Here is a 20,132-nt window from a genome sequence, read left to right on the forward strand (position 1 = left end):
ACCTTCCACAGCAACACATGGTGGGAAACCTGGCCCCCACCATTCACTCCCCATTTACATCATTGTTCCAATCGAGGAAACATGTATGGTGGCATCAGAATCGTAAACCCATACTCCTGTAGGAATTGACTTAATCAGTTGGGTGCAGTGCTTATAGTAACTTCCTTTTACGTTTAGCTTTACAGACTCTGCTCATTTCCCAAGTCTCGTAGGTCAGCCACTTATTATCCATCCCCTTTAATGAAATTGTTCCATATATTTGCGACACATCAAGATTCTTTTGTCACATTCTGCATTCCATCTTGGGATTCCCCAAACTCCTAAATATATTTTTTAGTTTGCATGCATTAAAGTTTACTTTTTGTGCAGTAAAGTTATCTGGGTTTTGACAAATGATTAATTCCTTGTATTCACCATTATACTATCATACAGAACAGTCCTAATACCCTCAAATATTTCTTTGTTTTACCTGTTTAATCATTTCTCCCTCCTAAATGTCTGGCAATCAGTGTTTACGTCTAGTTTTGCAGATTTTCCTAACTGACTTCTTCACTTAGCAATATGCACTTGTCCATGCCTTCTCATAGCCTGATGGCTTATTTAATTTTTTAAAATTTGTCTTTATTGTTGAAAGTATTACATATATCGCCTTTTTCCCCCATCGACCCCCTGCACCTCATCTTCTCCCACTCCACCCCTAGGCCTTCACAGCACTATTGTCTGTGTCCATAGGTTATGCATATATTCATATAAGTTCCATATGTGGAATCTAATGAACAAAATAGATCCAGAGACATTGAAGCATGCAACAGGCTGAGGAATTTCAGAGGGAAGGGGGGAAAGAGATTAACAGGTGTGTTATTTCATTTTATCACTAAATAATATTTCACTGAATGGTTATATTAGAGTTTGTTTATCCACTTACCTATTGAAGGACTTTTTGATGTTTCTGAATAAATCAGCTATAAACATTTCTGTGCAGGTTCTTGGTTAGACATAAGTTTTCACAAGATTTGTATAAATACCTGTGAGTGTCATCATTAAATTTTAAAATTTAAAATTTATTAAATTTTATGTTTTGTGAAAAACTGTCAAGTTGTCTTCCAAAATAGGTGTATCATTTTACAGTCCCACCAGTACTAAAATAACAGATCTTGCGTATTTTTTTCTTTTATATATGGATGTCTAATTGTTCCAGCATCATTTGTTGAAAAGACTATATTTCTCCATTGAATTGCCTTGTTCTTTTGCCAAAGATCAGTGGTTATATTTGTGTGGGTCTATTTCTGGGCTCTTGATTCTGTTTCATTGATCCATGTGTCTATTCCTTTGCCAATATGCTGCTGTTTTATTACAGTAGCTTTATAAGTCTTGAAATCAGGAAGTGTGAGTTCTCAAACTTTTTTCTTCTTCGGTACTGTTAGTTATTCTAGCTTCTTTGCCTTTCCATATAAACTTCAAACCACTCTGTCGATATCTGTGAAGTAGCTTGTTGAGATTTGATTGGGACTGTATTAAACCTATAGATCAAGTTGAGAACTGGCATCTTAACAGTATTGAATCTTCCAGAAGTCTCCCAATTTATTTAGATCATCAGTGTTTTGTAGTTTGTGTGTATAAAACCTGTATATGTTTTGTTATATTCAGGTCTAAATATTTCATTTTTGGAATGCTACTGTAAATGGCATCTTTTTTTAATTTTAAATTCTAATTTTTCACTACTGGTATATACAAGAAAGCATTATATCCTGCATACTCATACTCTACTTGATTATTATTTCCAAGTGTTTGTTTTTATTGTTGTTGTTGATCCTTTGGGATTTGCTCCCTAGACAATCATGTCACCATGTCATGTGAGGGGGAGGTGCCTGTCAGGTTCAAGGGGAAGTGGAGGGAATGGCCCCAACCACAAACCCATGCAACTCAGTTACTAACACCCCAGACCCTTACACCCGGTGCCAGGCAGCTGACTCCTCAGCAGGGCACGAGTTCTCAGAGTAGGTCCACAAGGAGTCCAGGAGGTGGGGCTATTGCATCCATGCAGGCTGATGCAGTGGGGAAAGGAGTGCTCTACCCAAGAAAGAGGGCATCTGCACTGAGGAAGAAGAACACGGCTCACATATCCTGGCGACTGTCCCTTCAGCTATCTCCCCACAGCCACAAACCCAATCTTTCCTCACATGACTTTAGTCTATTCCATCCTCCGTTTGCCAGAGCCTAATGTGGATGGCTGGGAATGAGATTTTGAGTGCTTGCCCTTTAAGAGGGTTCCTGTGTATCTAGCAGACTCTTGTCCCTCCCTGGCAGACAGAATCCCCACTGATTTTCAAGCTCAGATGTTATAGGGGTTCCTCTCCATATACATCTGACCTTGAAAATCAGTGGGCATTCAGAATTAAATTGCTCTTCTTTCTCTAGTTTCTGAGATAAAAGCTTCGGTTATTGATTTTGGACTTTTTTTCTTTTCTAATATATACATTTAATGGTATAAATTTCCCTCTGAGCACTGCTTTTACTGCATCCCACAAATTTTATTTAGTTGTGATTTTATTTTCATTTAGTTCAGCCCTATTATTAACATATTAAGAAATTTTAAATAACTAATTATGTACTTCAGAAGATTTTACTCTATAATTTGAAAATTTTTCAAGGCAACGAATGATAGTTTATTTCCACATTAACCAATTATTTCTGATTAGCTTGATGGATGGGGGCCCCTCCATTCCTTATCCCCTGTTAATTAATAATAACCTGGAAGGAAAAAAAACTTTATCATCAGTTCAGCCTATAGAAAAGCCAGGTCAAATTGCCTCTTGTCAGTTGGTAATTCCATACCACAATCTCCTGGCATGATAATTAGCAGAAGAATCTACCACAATAGACAAAACTCTCCTGGGAAAGCTTGGCACTTTACCAAATGAGTCTGCAATTGAATTACTACGGCATAATTCTCTCTGACCTTAGTTCTTCAGAACCAAACCATGGAGAGACACGCTGATTGGTGCCTGGCCACTCAAGCTTGGCTTCATGTACCGGCCACATTGCCACTACCTGAGAGCTTGCTAGAAATGCTGAATCGCAGGCTCCGCCCAAGACTCCCTGGATCAGAATCACAGTTTAGGAAGAGCCCCAGGGACTCCTGTGAATGTTAAAGTTTGCAGAGCCCAATTCTAGATTGTGATTGTGCCGTAAAGAAGATGCCTGGATGCGATGGACAGGTCTCCTCTTGCAGACTTGTCAGGGCAAGAGTGTCTGAGAAGTCGGCCCTTGAGCCAGGGAAGGGGCAAGCCTTGTTCATCTTGACTCCTCCCTTTTAGTTCCTCCAACCCCAACCCCGACCATCCTACTCCTCTGTCCCCAACCCCCTCCAAATCCTGGCCAGCACCCGTGTGTTTGTCACACCTAGTAACATCCAATAAATGTTTTGGGGGTGAGAGTGGCAAGAGACATAAGCCCCAAAAAACTATTGCCCTGTTTCATTAAAAAAGAGGGAAAATTTATATATATATATAAAATAAAACTGTAATGCACTTTTTCAAAAGATTCTGACTCTCTCTTTTCCAAGAGCATTTTCTTCTTCAGAAAATAAGTTGTAACTGGAAAATTCTATTCACTTTTATGAATGTAGATGCAGAAAAATGATTAGATGGTTTTAATTTTAAAAACTGCAGGGTAGATATCTTTTTCTTGTTCCCTTATAATAGGCTCTACACTTTAATGGTGGAGTTTTTTCTCTCTTTAGTTGATCAATGTAATTGAGATTTTTTCCCATTTATTGGAGTTGTCATCTTGTGGTCATATAATTATGCTAGAGATATTAAATATGTTTTCAACACAAAATTGTAAATACAATACAGAGGGACCATGAACTTATTTCTATATCATTAAACTACATTTTGCCCATGAGCAAAGTGCATTTTTCATAACTTGCAAGAAATATCTTGCCTTGCAGTAGCACATATATTTAACATTCTTTTAAAAGCCACTCAATCTGGCATTGCTATTTGGATTATTTTAGTTTAGGAAATAAGGGGACAGCGGATTTACAAGTATGAATGAATGTATGTAACTGACCAGTGAAAAAGATTCTTATTTTATCTTAAATTGTCATTCTGCCAATTAATTTATTTTGATGGATGCAAGCTATCATTTGGGAAAAAATACCTAAGTTAAGATTGTCTCATGGCATTGCTTAAGAAAAGTATAGAAAGCACAAATGTTTGTGTATTTAAAAGTAAACTCTAATATAACAGCTAGGGGTCTGTTGTTACAGTTAAATTTTAGTAATAAATGGCGCTACCATTTCTATTATGGTGGCATTGAAATGTTTGTGGTTCATCAGCTTAGAAATTATGCAAATTCTAAAATAATTCAACATCTCCAGTGTCCAGAACCCTGCTCCTGGTGGGCTTTCCTTTTGAACCAATGCTTAACGAATATGTCACTTCTCAGGCACCAATCTGTATAAGTAAATGCAAGTAAACACTTTACAATACAGGATTTTATTATTTAAATAGCTCTGTTAGTATATGGATTTAGCCTCTAAATAGGCTTTACCTAAGGTGATAGTAGTTCTTTTTGTTAAAAAAGAAAGAAAGAAAGAAAGAAAAAGTCAATGCTATTATTAACATTTATGGATTAAAGTAATAAAATAATAAATTTAAAATAAATTCCCCTGGCAGATTAAAATCTCTGTTAATGAGTCCAACCAAGCAAACTTCTCAACTGACTAGTACTTTACTTTTCTTTTTGTCACGTAGCATTTTAAAGATCAGAAATGCATTCGCTAGGGAGAGTGGGTCCACAGACCAGCAATTAGTCCACATCGCACAGCCACCACTGCAAAGTGATTACCCAGAGGAAACCCATGTTCTTGAAATACTTCAAGATTCACTATAGAAAGAATATTTATTACATTCCATTTGGAACCGGGTGTTTCACTGGAGGAGAAAGGTTGGCAAGGTATTCTAAGAACAGACTTCAAGCTACACCCACAGTGAGACATGCCTCCCCATCTTCTCTCGCAGCTGTTCTGTTTTCTTTTTTCTTCTGGAAAAAGTTTCACTAACAAATGAATGGCACCGGTTGACAAGTGGGGAAATACAAAGAAAGGTTTTGATCAAAATGTTTAAGTCAGTGGCTCGTGAAAGCATAATTTATGTAGCAACATTTTTAGTTAATGAAATGAATGTTGTAAAGTTCCAGATTAAAATCGCTACTATTAGTATGACCATAATTTTTTTTTATTATCTAATGAAGGAGCCCAAGTTATTTTTAAAACTTTTGGGGACTGATAAAATGGTCTTCCTGATAATGCAGCATGAAATGTTAGTGCATTTTATTGACTTCTTTCAGTGAGAACAACTTGATGCTTCAGAATACATTCTAACACATAGTCTTGAAACCAGAGACTGTACCTCTAATCATCCCGAGATGCAGAAAATAAAACATTTGAAGATCAAATTACTAATTCCCAGCAGAAGTCAAATGATCAACTTGGTCTAAGTCACAATTTTTAAAAAATATGATTTGATTATGTATTGAATATTTAGGTCCAAAATAACAGGTATAGTGACCATCCAATAATCAGTTCAATCAAATTGCCTTCAGAGTTAAATTATACTTATTCCATTTTTCAAATGCCTTGCTGTGTTAGAAAGCATTCTTAATCCTCGGAGAGGCTCATTGCAATTTCAGTGCAATGCAGACAGACTCCTTGTTGCAGCATTATTTACACGTTTCAGTCCCATCTGTCACTCATTAGTCCCTTGCTTGGAAGTCACGCTCCTTCCTCTATAGCAATGTATTTCTGGTTACAGGAATTAATCCCCTCTGACTTGTATTGTAGTATGTCTCCCTACATTGTGAGCTCTTCAAGCACAGGGACAATCTTATCTGTCTTTCTTTCCTTTAGGACCTTTCATAATACTGGGCACCGGGTAAGTGTTCAGGAAAATATTTCTAATTGAATTTCCTTCCCAAGATATCAGTGCACACAATTCAGTCATTCTAGGTTCCAGCTGCATCTTCCCAAGTCAGCTTTTCCAACCATCCTGTGTTAAAGGAACATCTGAAAACATCAGATCATACACAGGGTCCATGGCATGGGTGCTCTTGTTATGATATGGGCTTCGAGGTCCAGCAACCTGTGACAAATTCCTGCAGACCCACAAATTAAATAACAGAAGAATCCCCTCTCTGGGCTTTTGGTTCTTCACAGGTGTGATGGTCTCACCTGGGTATTGTGAGGGTTGGGTAGGGCAGTGCATATAAACTTCTTAGTACTGTGCTCGACATATAAGTTGGGGCCAAGAAGTATTAGATAATATTAAAAGATAATGTAAGAGCACAAATACCAAAGGCTAGCTAGCACTGCGCAGTGGAGGACTAAGCCGTGGATAATTACCTGTTCGTTAGAAAAGCCCAGTTCAAATCGGTTGTAAATAAGTATACTTTCCTGGAGAAACAGGTTTACAATGTAAAGGATATTTGCTATTTTTTTATCACTGATACCAAAACTTATTTTATGTCATCATCACCTAGGGTTATAATCATGCAGAATTAAGATCTTTTAAAATGTTTTAGACAATAATTGTCAAATTTTAACATATATCGGGTAGATGTTTAACCTATAAGTGACAGATTATTTCAAATTCTTAATTTTAGTTTTAAAAAGGACCTATATTAAAACCTAATTATTGGTTAAGTGGGTCTAATGTTAATGGACATTGAAAGATCAAAAAAAAAAATCGAAGCTATTTGTCCAAATTAAAATTAGAACATGTAGCTCACATATTCTAAACGAACATGTGTGCTTCTGTAATAATAATTTTATTATCACCAAGTTACAGGATAGAGTTTTAATTAGGCCCTTTATATCAGCAGAAGCCATGAATTTGGGATTAAAAACCTACTGCTATAACCAGTCTGGTTAAAGACTGTGGCGTGATACATTCGGGCTCCAACTTTTATAAAAACCAGAGAACACTTCTAATAACACTTTTCTAATTTCATGGTTCAGTGCACAGTCAGTAAAGATTTAAATAATTCAAAAAGAAAACCTATTCTCTTTCTTTATTAGAAGTTTGAGTCAGGCAAGTCTTTGACATTTAATAGGTTTTTAACCCTTTTAATAACTTTTTATAATGAAATTTATTGGCAGTTGTTTTAAAGAAATGGTTATTGTATTAACATGAATAGCAGTCAGTAGTTCTTATGATTAGTTTTGAGACCTTGACCTTATATGACTCAAAATGTATAAAAGCATAAATGAGTGAATAATGTTAATATTGACTAAATTACAAATACCCAGAAATATAGAAACTGTATAAAATGACTTCCATCTCATTATCTAACATGCTATAAAATTTTGGCAGACAAATATTTAAATTTTTTAATTGTTTTAAAGAAGCTTAAGGTCACTTACAGAGTCAGATACTTTAAAGGAACTAAAAGACATTGTAATTTTCCTAGACTGATTTTACCCAAGTTATTAATATTATACTCAATAGAAGATGATTTCCAGCCTTTTCCTATCTTAGTTTCACGCTATTTTAACATTTTATAATATATTATTAAAAGGATTATTGAAAGATTTCCATAATAAAATAGTAATTTAAAATTGTACTTTTGTTCAAGTCCCCAATAAGTTAGGAGCACACAAATAGTCTGCATAGGGGAGCTATCTGGCCGAAGCAGAATATAAGGCTTTAATTTTGCTTCTTGAACTGTACTCGTAAGTGAATGTCATGTGTATCTAATGATTTAAGAGCCTCTAAATGAACTCAAAAATCACTTTTCTGAACTGATGTTGAGAAGTCAATATTCCACTTGACATCTCCACTTTTACTAACATCCCGTTAGCATGGCAGTGGAAAGGATGGGATTCAGTTAAATTTTCAGGTTTACATATAGTATAGAGAATCCTTTCAGCTGACTTGTCATGCTATAACTACGCAGGGCTAGTTCTCATAGGTAAACCACAACTCCCATAGGGCATGTCTCAGAGCATTTCCCAATTTTCTTATCACCTATCCTTACAATCCATTCTTTTTGTGTCAATGCACACACTCTTTTGAAAGTGTTCTGAAAATAAGACACATTATTCAATCCCTTCCCTGGGCACATCAAAGTGGAGGAGATGTGAACAGACATCAGCATGTTGGAATACACTTTAATATAAGATTAGAGCCCCATGAGCAAAGCACTGCCTACACTTTGTAGTACAGAAACAAAAGACTCAATTTATACAAAAAAAAAAGTGTGGGGTAGGGCACTTTGTTGACTCTAATCACAAGTAGAGCCAAAGCAGACTCAGACACTCCTGTTTCCAGAGGTGTACAGTTTTGTAGGAACTACTAATTCGAATGTTTTGGGAACCACAGGGTAGACCATCTGGTCCCCCAAACCTTTTTAAATAAGGCAGAGCTTTTAGTCCAGGAGCCTTCATGTCCTGCCATTAACTAGAATTATGCGAGTTTCTCATCATCAAGCTTGCCTGTTGCATATTGTGGTGTTTCCTTTATGCGATCTGAGCAGAGGGACCCTTTCAAGGGCACAGAGAAGCCCAGTGTTAAGTTTGGAAATATGGATGTTGATAGTGTATCAATAACAGTAGGCCACAAATAGTGTTGGCATGTGCCTCAGTGTGAGTCAAAAACATCTTTCCTGCTGTGTGACTCAAGGGCCTACCTGTACCCAGAGCCTCCTGGCCGTCATCATGATCCAAAGGAGAGATTATATGTGCAGAGTTTATAGAAGAGAATGGTGTACTATGAACTGGAATGCATTAAATGCATTAAATTTCTTGCACTTTGTATCTATCAGTTAGCCTATTAACCTTGATCAGGGAGCTATTAAAATCCAGGTTGTAAGTTCAACATTTATCTGATCTAAATCTACTTTCCCACAATAAAACCCTGTGCTCTGTGAAATAAGCTGTCCAGCTTACTCCAGGAAAGGTCTCCACTAACACAAGCTTTGGCTACCAGAATGCTTGGTTGCAACTATTTCCAAGGCTCATTGTGAACTAGAGCTAGTCATAAAAAGAGACCCAAGGATGATAAAAATGCCAGGCATCCACCCATGAACCAGGAGGTCATGGTTAGATTCCCAGTCAGGACACATGCCTGGATTTCAGGCTTGGCCCCCAGGAAGGAGCGTGCAGGAGGCAGCAGATCAATGATTCTCTCTTATCATTGATGTTTCTATCTCTCTCTCCCTTTCCTTTCCTCTCTGAAATCAATAAAAAGCATATTTTAAAAAGTGATAAACATCAGAGTCTTCCACAAAAGGTAATGGATATGAGCAACCACCACACAAATGAGTTTACATCTGACAAAATATCTTCATTATCCCAGTTAATCCTCACAATCATAAAATAAAGCAAGCATTTAAGGTCAGTGCATTTCTCTCATATTTATCTCCTTAAAGCTTATCACAACCAAACTACACCAAATACTTATTTATCATATTACCTAGTTCTCCCCACTAGACAGTGAGTTGCATAAGAGCAGGGGTTTCAGTGTGCTTGGTCACTGTGGTTTACCTGGTACCTAGAGCAGTGCCTAGCACATAGTAGGCGCTTAATAAATATCTGTTATTAAAAACTTATTGCCACTATTACAGAGCTTGAAAAAGTTAGACAACTTGTTAGAAAGAGAGCCAACCTGATGATGTCATGAGCAGGGTTCCCTCCACTATAGGACAACACCTCCAATCTAGAAAAGGAAGAGAAAGAAATCAAATAGAATGGCATAAAGTTGCTTTTGCATTATGTTTATAAAAATGAATACAGATGCACACACGGGGGCAACTAAGATACCTCTTTCTAGTGGATGTGAGCCAGCACCCGGCAAGGACACTGAGGACATTGAGAGGTGGGCTTTCCTCCCTCTGTGGCTGTCTGACATGCAGTGTCTGATCTTTGGTTCATCCCTGGGAGTTTTAAAATTAAAAACTGGTCAAATGATCAATGGCCAGTATAATTTTTAGCGTGAAGTTTAAAACTCTCAATTATATTTTCCTCTAACACATCAAGTCTCTTTAGTAAGGAGAGGCGAGGCCACAGTTTGAAGGAGGAGGATGGCCGGGCATTGTGGAGGTTTCGGTGAGAATAAGGGTTTGATTTTGAGGTGGTATTAATCTTCTCCAAAGAAGGTGGTTCTAGAGAGTGCTATGTCCTCTCATTTGACAAGCATCTAATGAATTGTGCTCCAGAGTTTTGCTTTCCTGTGATAATTGGTTTTATAATGACTAACTACAAACTACAAATAGTCCATTTTAGAGTATTGTAAAGAAATCTGAGCCCTATGTGTTCACATAGTCTTTTGGGAGAAAAGGAGATCCCAAATGTTAAAATCAAAACTAATGTTGTTTTTGGAACTTTAGAGTTGAAATCAAGTTATCCTGACCCAATATTGAATTTTAAAAAACACACACACATTTTCATAAAAATGTCCAATCTTTCTTTTGAACCTCTTTTTTCCCAGTCTTTCAAAATATGACATGTGCTTTGCATATGTATTTTCCAGATTTCCTCTCTTTTGACATTATCAGTCTTCAATGTCCAAAGTCTAATAGCAAAAATGTTAAAGTTTATTTAAAGTACACATTTTTTTAAATAATAAATAGGTCACACAAGAAGGTCACGTAGGAACAATTTAATTTGTTGGGACAACAAATAATTTAGCTTGCTCTTGGAAAATGCCTTTAGAAAAATAATACATAAAATTTGATTATTAAATTTACCCACACATTCGTTCTGGTATATACATTTACATATTAATTGAATTCCTGGCAAAAATGTGCAATCAAATTAGGGAATTAAATAATATCAACATTTACATTCTTCTCGTAGCCTCTTAGAGTGCATTGTTCCTAAGAAAAATGGATCTGCTTAGCCTTCCTGGCCTGATTAATCATGCAAAAGCCAGGTTCAGAAGGCTTTATTTAGATGCTAAGGACGGCTAGTGTTTGATGGTGGGTATAAAAGGAACAGAGCATGAGCACTTGTCTCAGCCTAAGCCTGCAGGGTCTCCTTCCCGCCCTGGGGAAAGCACTCAACAGCAAAGGGTGTCAAACGCTGACAGACAGGGGTAAATGGAAGGGCTTCAGAGATTCCTCGCGTTCTCCTGTTCCTGCTGCAACTGGCAGACTTCCAGGCCTTGCCTGCAAAGACCACAGAAAGCAGCAGCTGGCGAGCCACATTAGCAAATAGGCCTCAGGCCTCCCCATGTTCCAGGCTCTGTTCACCAACTGCTGTTCACTCAAACAGCTGGATCACAGCGAGCCAAGATGTCGTTAGGGTTTTATGTGTACAACTGTTTTGATATGGATTGTCTGCTAGAGGCAGAGATAATGATAGCTTTCAAGGCTCGCATGTTGGACCGGGAAGGATGCTGATATTTGAAAAAAGGAAACAGACTCTGGAAAGATTGTGAAATGCACAGCTTTAAACACTGAAATGCAGGTCGTCAGTTCTGGTGCCATTCGAGTGCACAGTTTTAACACTCTGTAGTCACTAATACAACTGATGTTGCTCCAAGAATATATTTTTTTGTTGTTGTTATTACAGTTACACCAATATGTTGCTCATTTTTTAAAAAAGGTAATCCAAGATGAGCAACCTGGGTATTGTTTTTTCCTTTTCCAAGAAAATCCAAGGAAAATAAGGGCAAACTCAGGCTGAAACATGTATCAGAGTGCCTGGAGCTTCTCACATGAGGGCGGTCCTCCACCTGCAGTTTTTATCACTGTAGGTAATTGGGCAAGAGGAGAAAGGAACATGGTGTGAGCATCAAGCCATGAATTACAAGCCAGGTCATGAGGGAGAATATATGATATCTGCTTTGGTTTCCTAATTGATTTTAATTGAACTCTTGCTTTCTATTAATTGGAACAAGGTTTGGAAGAAACAAATGAAATCTTCTCTTTATCATCATAATCTTCCTCCATTATTTTAATGGACATTTTTTAGTGCCCATAATTATAGAACAATATTAGTCCTCAATAGAAAGCTATAAAAGCTAAGGAAATAGTTCTGACTAAAAAACAAACAGTAAAATCTAGCACCCATTTTTAATGGATTGAGTTTCTCCGATGGGAAGATACATATTAAGAGCCATTCGAAACTAAAATGCCATTGCTATGCATGCAGTACTTTTTGCTGAGAAAAATGAATCTCACTGGCCTCAAAATCAACAACATGAGAAATACACATATTAGAAAGGACCTTTGAGACATTAGAGTCCTGGGAATGTAGCAAATGTAGTTCCCAAGAGATCAAAGATTTATGATACTGTGTCTGTGAAGCCAGTGCCACCAATCCTCATTGTACCTGGCCTACACATCTATTTAGTGTAACTCAGGAAATGTGTGCTTAGCCAGTGGTTCTCAACCTTCCTAATGCCGCGACCCTTTAATACAGTTCCTCATGTTGTGGTGACCCCCAGCCATAAAATTATTTTCGTTGCTACTTCATAACTGTAATTTTGCTACTGTTATGAATCGTAATGTAAATATCTGATATGCAGGATGTATTTTCATTGTTACGAATTGAACATAATTAAAGTATAGTGATTAATCACAAAAACAATATGTAATTATATATATGTTTTCTGAGGTCTTAGGCGACCCCTGTGAAAGGGTCCTTCGACCCCCAAAGGGGTCACAACCCACAGGTTGAGAACCGCTGTGCTTAGCCCTGGCAGGTGTGGCTCAGTTGGCTGAACAGCACCAGGGGGTTGCTGGTTCGATTCCAGGTCAGGGCACATGCCCGAACTGTGGGCTCGATCCCCAGAAGGGGACATGCAGGAGGCAGCTGATCACTGTTTCTCTCTCATGGATCTCTCTCTCTCTCTCTCAAAAAAAAAAAAAAATCAATAAAAAGCATTCTAAAAAAGAAGAAATGTGTGTTTAGTACCTACAGTGGGCTAAGATCTGTGCTAGATACTAGAGCTACAATGGTCAACAAAATACGTTCTATCCCTGCTTTTTTGAGTTTATAATCTGTTAGGGTGTATCAGTTAAATTAGGCTCAGCTGCATATAACAGAAAACTCAAAATGACGGTGATTCTAAAAAAGATAAGTATTTACTTCCCCTTCACATTAAAGACTCCCACAGTAAGTAGATTGTCCCAGCCTTGGTTGCTCAGTTATCGGTGGAAGTGGATTTCTTGCGATGTTGCCAGGAAAAGAATTTCCTGAGACTCACACGAAAGGATGAGAAGTATTTATGAATGTGGAAATAAACCCCTGGGTTTCTAATGTCCCATCTCTGCCCGTCTTGCCATGGAAGAAGTCCGGTCTTGTCTTCAGTACAGCCAGGATCAAGGCCACGGCCCGTAGTTTCTGCTCCATATTAAAGTGCACTCCAGTCCAGCATCCTGCGTGTGGAATCTGCACACCCTTAGGCCATGTGGCTGCTAAGACCACATGGCAATGGAGGGTGCAAAAGAGAGAGAGAGAGAGAGAGAGAGAGAGAGAGAGAGAGAGAGAGGGAGAGAGAGAGAGAGATCCTTTGTCTTCTGGGATAACTACCAGGAGCTTAACCAACTAACTTTTCAAGATTTCATACATTTGCAGTGGATTCACCCTTTCCCCCCTACCCGGCAATTACCTTTCTCCCAGGTTAGACTCGCAGGCCTCTATGGTTCAGCACCTCCCCCTGTGCCATTTTGTCCTTACTGAGCATGTCCTTATCTTTCCCTGCTCCGCCCCTGCCCACCCCCGATCAAGGATGGAAAGGAGGAGGGTTCATCCTTGGTGGGCCGATGCTCCAGTCCCTGGACTGAGTGTGAAGCTGTAGGTTCCTAGTGAAGCAGACAAGCCTCTGTGTCCAGCTGAACATGCCCAACAATATCCGACTCCCCTTTGCCTTCTTTTCTTTATTAATATTAATAACTAGTCATCACGGTGATAACAGCTCCATAATAGACACTCGGGTCCAAGGTGTTTTCCCAAGCTCTAATCACACCTTTTTGCCAGCAGAAAAGAACAAACAAAGTGAATCTTTCCCTTTAGGAAGACTTCTCAGAGGTACCACACAACACCTGCACTTAGGTTTCATTAGTCAGAACGTAGTCAGATGGCCATACAAAGCTACAGAGGAAGGTAGGAAATGCCCTCTGTTAGCTAGCTTCTTGGCTAGACAGCTAAATAATGGAGGCCTGTCCCTCAGGACAAAAGTATAATGAGTGTCAAGGAGGTTATAGCTTGAGGTTTCTGTCATAAAGGGAAATAGACATCATTCAAATTTTTTCATCTTGTGAATAATGCTAGATCAAGGTCACAGAAAAAAAAGAAAAATCATCAAAATGGTTATAGTAAGTTCATACTTGTAGTATTTATTTCTTCAATTTTATAATGACTCAGCAAATAATTTTGAACACTTGAAATATTGAATTTAAATTAGTTGTGTACTGATCAAGATTACTCTCTAGAAAGTACATACACATTAGACTAAGAAATTTAAAAGTGGGGTTCCCATAAAGAAATGCTTCCCAATTCTGAGTAGAAAGGTTCTTAAAGCTTTGGAGATGAGCTGATTTTTAAACTTGACTTTAAAATATACTTAGGGCTTGAATATAAAAGTATTGTAAAAAAAGAAAACACATATGTAAAATAAAATGATCATATTTCATTTCTGCTTTAATCTCTGTTGGTAGAAAGATCTGAAACCATTTAACCTCTCCCATTCTCAATAAACTTGTGCAAAACAGTCATTCCTAAGGGCTGCCTCAAAGGGAATTACAAAGCTCAATAAGTAAAAACACTGTGCAAACCACAAATCACTGAGCAAAGTGAGATTTTTTTAAACTGCTTTTTAAAACTTCAGACAGCAGATGCTCAGAAAATGAATGTTAAAAGAACAGCATAGACAAAGACACATGTTCAAGGGGGAGAGACATAGGCAAAGAATAGCAATTAACTGGGTTTGGCTGAACAATACAGTGTGTGAAGAACAGGGATAGGCAATACGGTTTATTTGGAATCTTCAATGGCATGCCAGAGATTAGACTTAATTTGGTAGGCAGATATCATTGGGACGTTTTTGAGTCTATAGTTCATGGAGATTAATTTTGCAGTACCCTTCAGGGTGGATGTGAAGAGATGCTTTTTAGTCAAGTACTATTGTAAGTGGAGAGATAATAAAGGCCTGAAATACATGAATGGGTGTGGGACTGAAAGGGCTGATGGGAGGGATATTTTAGAGTAGACTCAATGGAACTCAGAAGAGTTTGAAAGGAAAGGAAAGAATCAAAAGTTACTAGAACATTTGCATAGAGGTGACATGGCTAATGAAGGTGTCATCAACAGAAATTGGACACATTGTACAAAATAGGTTTGAGAGAGAAAACATCGTTCATGTTTCTAACAGAGGTGATGTCCAAGTAGTGATGTCTAACAGGCAATTGCAAAGTTAGACCTGGAGTTTTGGTCAGAACTGTACATTTCAGTGTAAAACGTTCCTCATTAACAAAATCATGATGAATCTTAGCTGGGTGGAAGAAATGTGAATGAGTAACAGAATGTTAGGGAATCATGTAGGGGTGGTGGGAAGTTGTAGGAAGAAGTAATAGAGGAGTCATGAAGAATCCGAGAAAGCAGCAGTTGTCATAAGCATGACGTAAGTGAATTATTCACAATAAGTTAAAAATATTGGAAATAATACTTCACAAGTTGAGGTTGTGTATTTGACATTAAGACCTGTAATTAAATCAATATCTTTCTAGAAGGAAGCCAGTAATCAAAACATTTGCTTTCATTCATGAGCTAATTGTCAGTAAGTAATCAGATTCCATCCATATTTTCCCCATGTTATCTATTAGGCAGTGACTGATACTGAACTGACTCTTATGAAAGCAAGATGAAATAAAAATACTCCAGCCCGGCCAGCATGGCTCAGTGGTTGAGCATCAACCTGCGAACCAGGAGGTCACGGTTCAATTCCTGGTCAGGGCACATGCCCGGCTGGTGGGCTCCATCCCCAGTGTGGGGCACGCAGGAGGCAGCCAAGCAATGATTCTTTCCCATCATTGATGTTCCTATCTCTCTCTTCCTCTCCATTAATTTTTGTAATTTAAAAAATAAAAATACTCCTCCTAATTTCCAAATGTCACCATGGGTGTTAAGATCTATTTCTAAGTGCATCAGAGACCTAAGAGGGGAGTATGCTTTCTAATTTGTGCTCCCTACCCTCTAAACAGAAAAAAAATTGTCCTTTGATTTGGTGTTAAAACTGTTTGTCTGCCTGGCCTAACACCATTGGTGATATTTTCAACTTCTGATGAGTCTGTTGAAAAAGAGGTTCCCTGTTGAGTACTTCACTGTCCCTACCCAAATTGATTCTTTACCCCTCTTTTGCCATGCACCACCCCCTTCTACCAATAGTCAATGGTGGGAACACAAATTTTAGTAGTCAGTGATCTACCCTCAACACTAATTAACATGAGCAAACAATCAAAAAGATTAAAAACTGATGAGAGAGATAGGTGATATAAGGTGAGATCGTTTTAGACTTTTGAGGACCCTTGGTTGTAGACATGAATCTGGAAACTATATATAAGTTAACTTAAAAATCATACTTGGTGGTATCATGTTGAAAACCATGATATTTCTGAACGAGTGAGATTAAGAAGCAAGGTCCAAACAGATAAGTTACAAACTGTTCATGCTTTTAACCTGAGATTTATGTGAAGGAGAAATCATGATATCAGTTAGCTAAATACTTTGGGAAAGATAATTTAGTTAAAATGTTTTTGTTAGTAAACGTTTTTAATTTACAAGACTATGAAAATGTATTCTCCTACAAACATGTATGTTTGAACATGCATGTGAGTGCTTTGTTGGATTGAGAGAGGGGCTGCCATGTATAGTACAGTACCCATATATGCATCCATTACTCTGGGCTCACAGCGAGAGAGTTGTTCTAAATAGAATCAAAGAAAAAAATGCAATAGAACTTCAGGACTTGAGAGAGTATAGTATATACTACCTCTTCTGTGCATTTTCAAAAGTCAGTTCTGATTTTCACGGTACCCTATGACAGTGATACAACGTTAAGAATATCTGTAGAAGCTAGTATTATTTCATATGAAAGGTCAGATTATAGAATTTGGGGACAGCTAAGAAGGAAGAAAAACTATTTTAGTAAATGTGAGTGGAGGCAACATGAATGGACCAGATAAAAACAATCAATTTAGGCAGAAAACATTTGACAAGGTGTTTTTGATCATTTTGAGTTAACTATAACTCTCTCTGTGGGAAACATAAAATGTTGAATCAGCTGCTTAATACTGTAGGAAATATCAAAGACTGAAATCCAGAGATCTTGATTTTAACTCCAACTCTGTGGCTTGGGGAAGTAACTTAACTTCTCTGGGCTTTATTCATTCTTATTTATCTATCATCTATTTTTTTTAATTCTACAGACATTCAACAAGCCATTACTATGGCCTCGTCCTAATAATTCTCTTCCATAGATGAAAAAAAAAATGTCACTAAGGATCTCTGAAGCTCTAATATGTATCATTGAATAGTAATGACTACTTACATATATAATTACATATTGTTTTGGGGATTAATCACTATGCTTTAATTATGTTCAATCTGTAACAATGAAATTGGGGGTCACCACAACATGAGGAACTGTATTAAAGGGTCGAGGCATTAGGAAGGTTGAGAACCACTGTTCTAGAATATCTAGGACTGAGTCTGAAGGTGAAGCAGAGTAAGAGCTGGAAAGGTCTGAAGGGGTGATACTGACTAATGAGAGACCTCATGGTGAAGATGGTAAACCTACCACAGGCAGGTACCTCATCCGTCACAGCGTCAGTTTCAGATGGAAACAACTAAGTTGGTAAAATGACTGGAGAGCATTAGTAGAAAATGATTTTATTACCAAAAGGAAAAAAAATCTGTGACTAAGTTATTTAATTAACTTTTACAATATTTCCATGTCATGATAACATTTGTAGACAGGTAATTACTAGGCACTCTGACACAATGTGGAATTTTTTTTTTAACGAAACTGAGAAAGATAACATTATTCTTTTTTTATTAGTTCCAAAATATAACTTTAACCACATCCCTTCATTGCTTTTCTTTTTTCCCATTCTTTTCTTTTATTCTCGCTCTTGTTGTATAAAGCAAGAACTGCATAAAATCTCCAACATCCCTCAGAATGAAAAAACTGAGCTGCTTCTATAAGCACCATGAAATATTCCCCATCATTCTCCATAAGTTTGAAAATGTCAGAGAAATGTTCAATGCAATCCACTTTACTCCTCTTATACAATACATTTGATCTCTGGATACGTTAAGAGCTTCATCCTCCAATGCTTTTAATTCTAAGCCTTGCAGAAACAAAATTCATTGCTTGAATTACAAGAGTGAGTCTCATTAAGGCTAAAAAGCAGTGACCCAGATAGCGTAATGGATTAATATGGTGACCTTGCACCTTTAGGGAATCACTTTCAAATCTGACTGTGTCGTCAAATCATTTCAATAGTCAGTTAATCAATTGGTTAATACCAATCTGTGAGTGTTCTTAGTCTGGAAGTTAGTAGATCATTTTGGCCAACACTAGCTGTATAGAATTAAACTGAGAACAACAGCATGCTTAACTCCCAGACCTTTCTTAAATAATCACAATAAAAAAAGGATTTCATGAATTGCTGTGAACGCTGTAATCACTAATAATTATATAGTGCTGACACTCTAATAAGCATCAATATTTTGAAACTTATACCATAAATATTTTTAATGATGTTTACGTTTCATTAGCAAATAAGGACTATAAATATAATTAATAGGCTCTTTGGTAATGAACTGTGATGTTGATTGAACTCTCAAATTCTATGGTAACAGCACCTTTAGGGTGATACATACTGTTAGAGGGGTGGGGGAGGGGATGGAAATGTGTATAGTTCAGTAGGACATCTTACAGAATTTTTAAAGTCTAAGGAATATTTTTTTTAATTTACTCAGAAACATGTTTGTGAAAATTATTCCTATCCATTTTCTTGTAGATGCAAGATATACGGAACCCAGAAGGAGCTCAATATAGCTCCCATCCTCAGATGGCAGCCATGAGACCCAGGGGTCAGCCTGCAGACATCCGGCAGCAGCCAGGCATGATGCAGCATGGCCAGCTGACCACCATCAACCAGTCCCAGCTGAGTGCTCAGCTTGGGTTGAATATGGGAGGAAGCAGTGTCCCCCACAACTCACCATCGCCACCAGGAAGCAAGTCTGCAACTCCTTCCCCATCCAGTTCAGTACATGAAGATGAAGGCGATGAGTCATCTAAGGTAGGACTACGTTATTTGTAGGACCTATAGGAAATGCTTGCTGCCTGAAAAGGTTTTCCTTGGGTCCTTCCTTGACCTGTAGTGGGTGCAAGTTTATGTCATCCAACTTAAGAAACATTGATGGGGGACACACTTTTATTATGAAGCATGAGGTTATAAACTGAGTGAATTGAATCACCTTGTCCAATTACATTTTTAAGTCCCTAATAAATCCTTTGAATTTTCATTTATTAAGCATAAAAATAAGTTGCACCCACAAAATACAGGGTCTTCACAGTGAGTAAGCTGAATTTGCCACTCATTCAAAAAAGTCAATTTCAATTTAACCATTTTATTTTAAGAAGACAAAGATGGTGGTGGTGGTGGTGGTGGTGGTGTATGTGTGTGTGTTTAATAGATAAAACTGTTGAGATCATCTGGCCCAATCATTTCATATTGAGGATGAGGAATGTAAGGGGCAAGGAAATTAATGACCCCCTTCCAAAGGAAAAGCTGGGCAATTCATTGCTTGCCTGTTATTAATCCCATGCCACTAAGTTTGTTTGACTATCTGCCTATCTGTCTTTGTCACATTAAGTTATCTGTATAGGAAGGTGTGTCTTTAAATGTCCTCAGATTGCAGAATTCAAGGCAGCTTTTTCAAATGACTTCACCAAAAACAAGTGCATTCTCATTCAAAAACCAAAATTATCTCTTTATTGTCTTCCTTCTCAGGCAAGCATCTTTAGGATTTGTCCAAGTGAGGACGCTTGTGCCTAATTACTATGAAAAACACTCACATTTACATGTGTACTTCCAGTTCCTTCTCTTTTTTAAAT

The 20,132-nt window shown here is 37.6% G+C and overlaps 1 protein-coding gene across 1 annotated transcript in view; it reads left to right on the top strand.

The window, feature by feature from the left end:
* The window catches only part of TOX (thymocyte selection associated high mobility group box), a 147,249-nt gene that overhangs the window by 80,091 nt on the left and 47,026 nt on the right, over positions 1-20,132 (top strand). Inside the window, exon 3 of the mRNA XM_015567423.1 lies at positions 19,033-19,314. Within this exon, the coding sequence (XP_015422909.1) occupies positions 19,033-19,314 (282 nt within the window). The remainder of the gene's footprint in view (positions 1-19,032; positions 19,315-20,132) is intronic.

This window comes from Myotis davidii, unplaced genomic scaffold (genome assembly GCF_000327345.1).
Source record: "Myotis davidii unplaced genomic scaffold, ASM32734v1 scaffold1, whole genome shotgun sequence".
NCBI lineage: Eukaryota > Metazoa > Chordata > Mammalia > Chiroptera > Vespertilionidae > Myotis > Myotis davidii.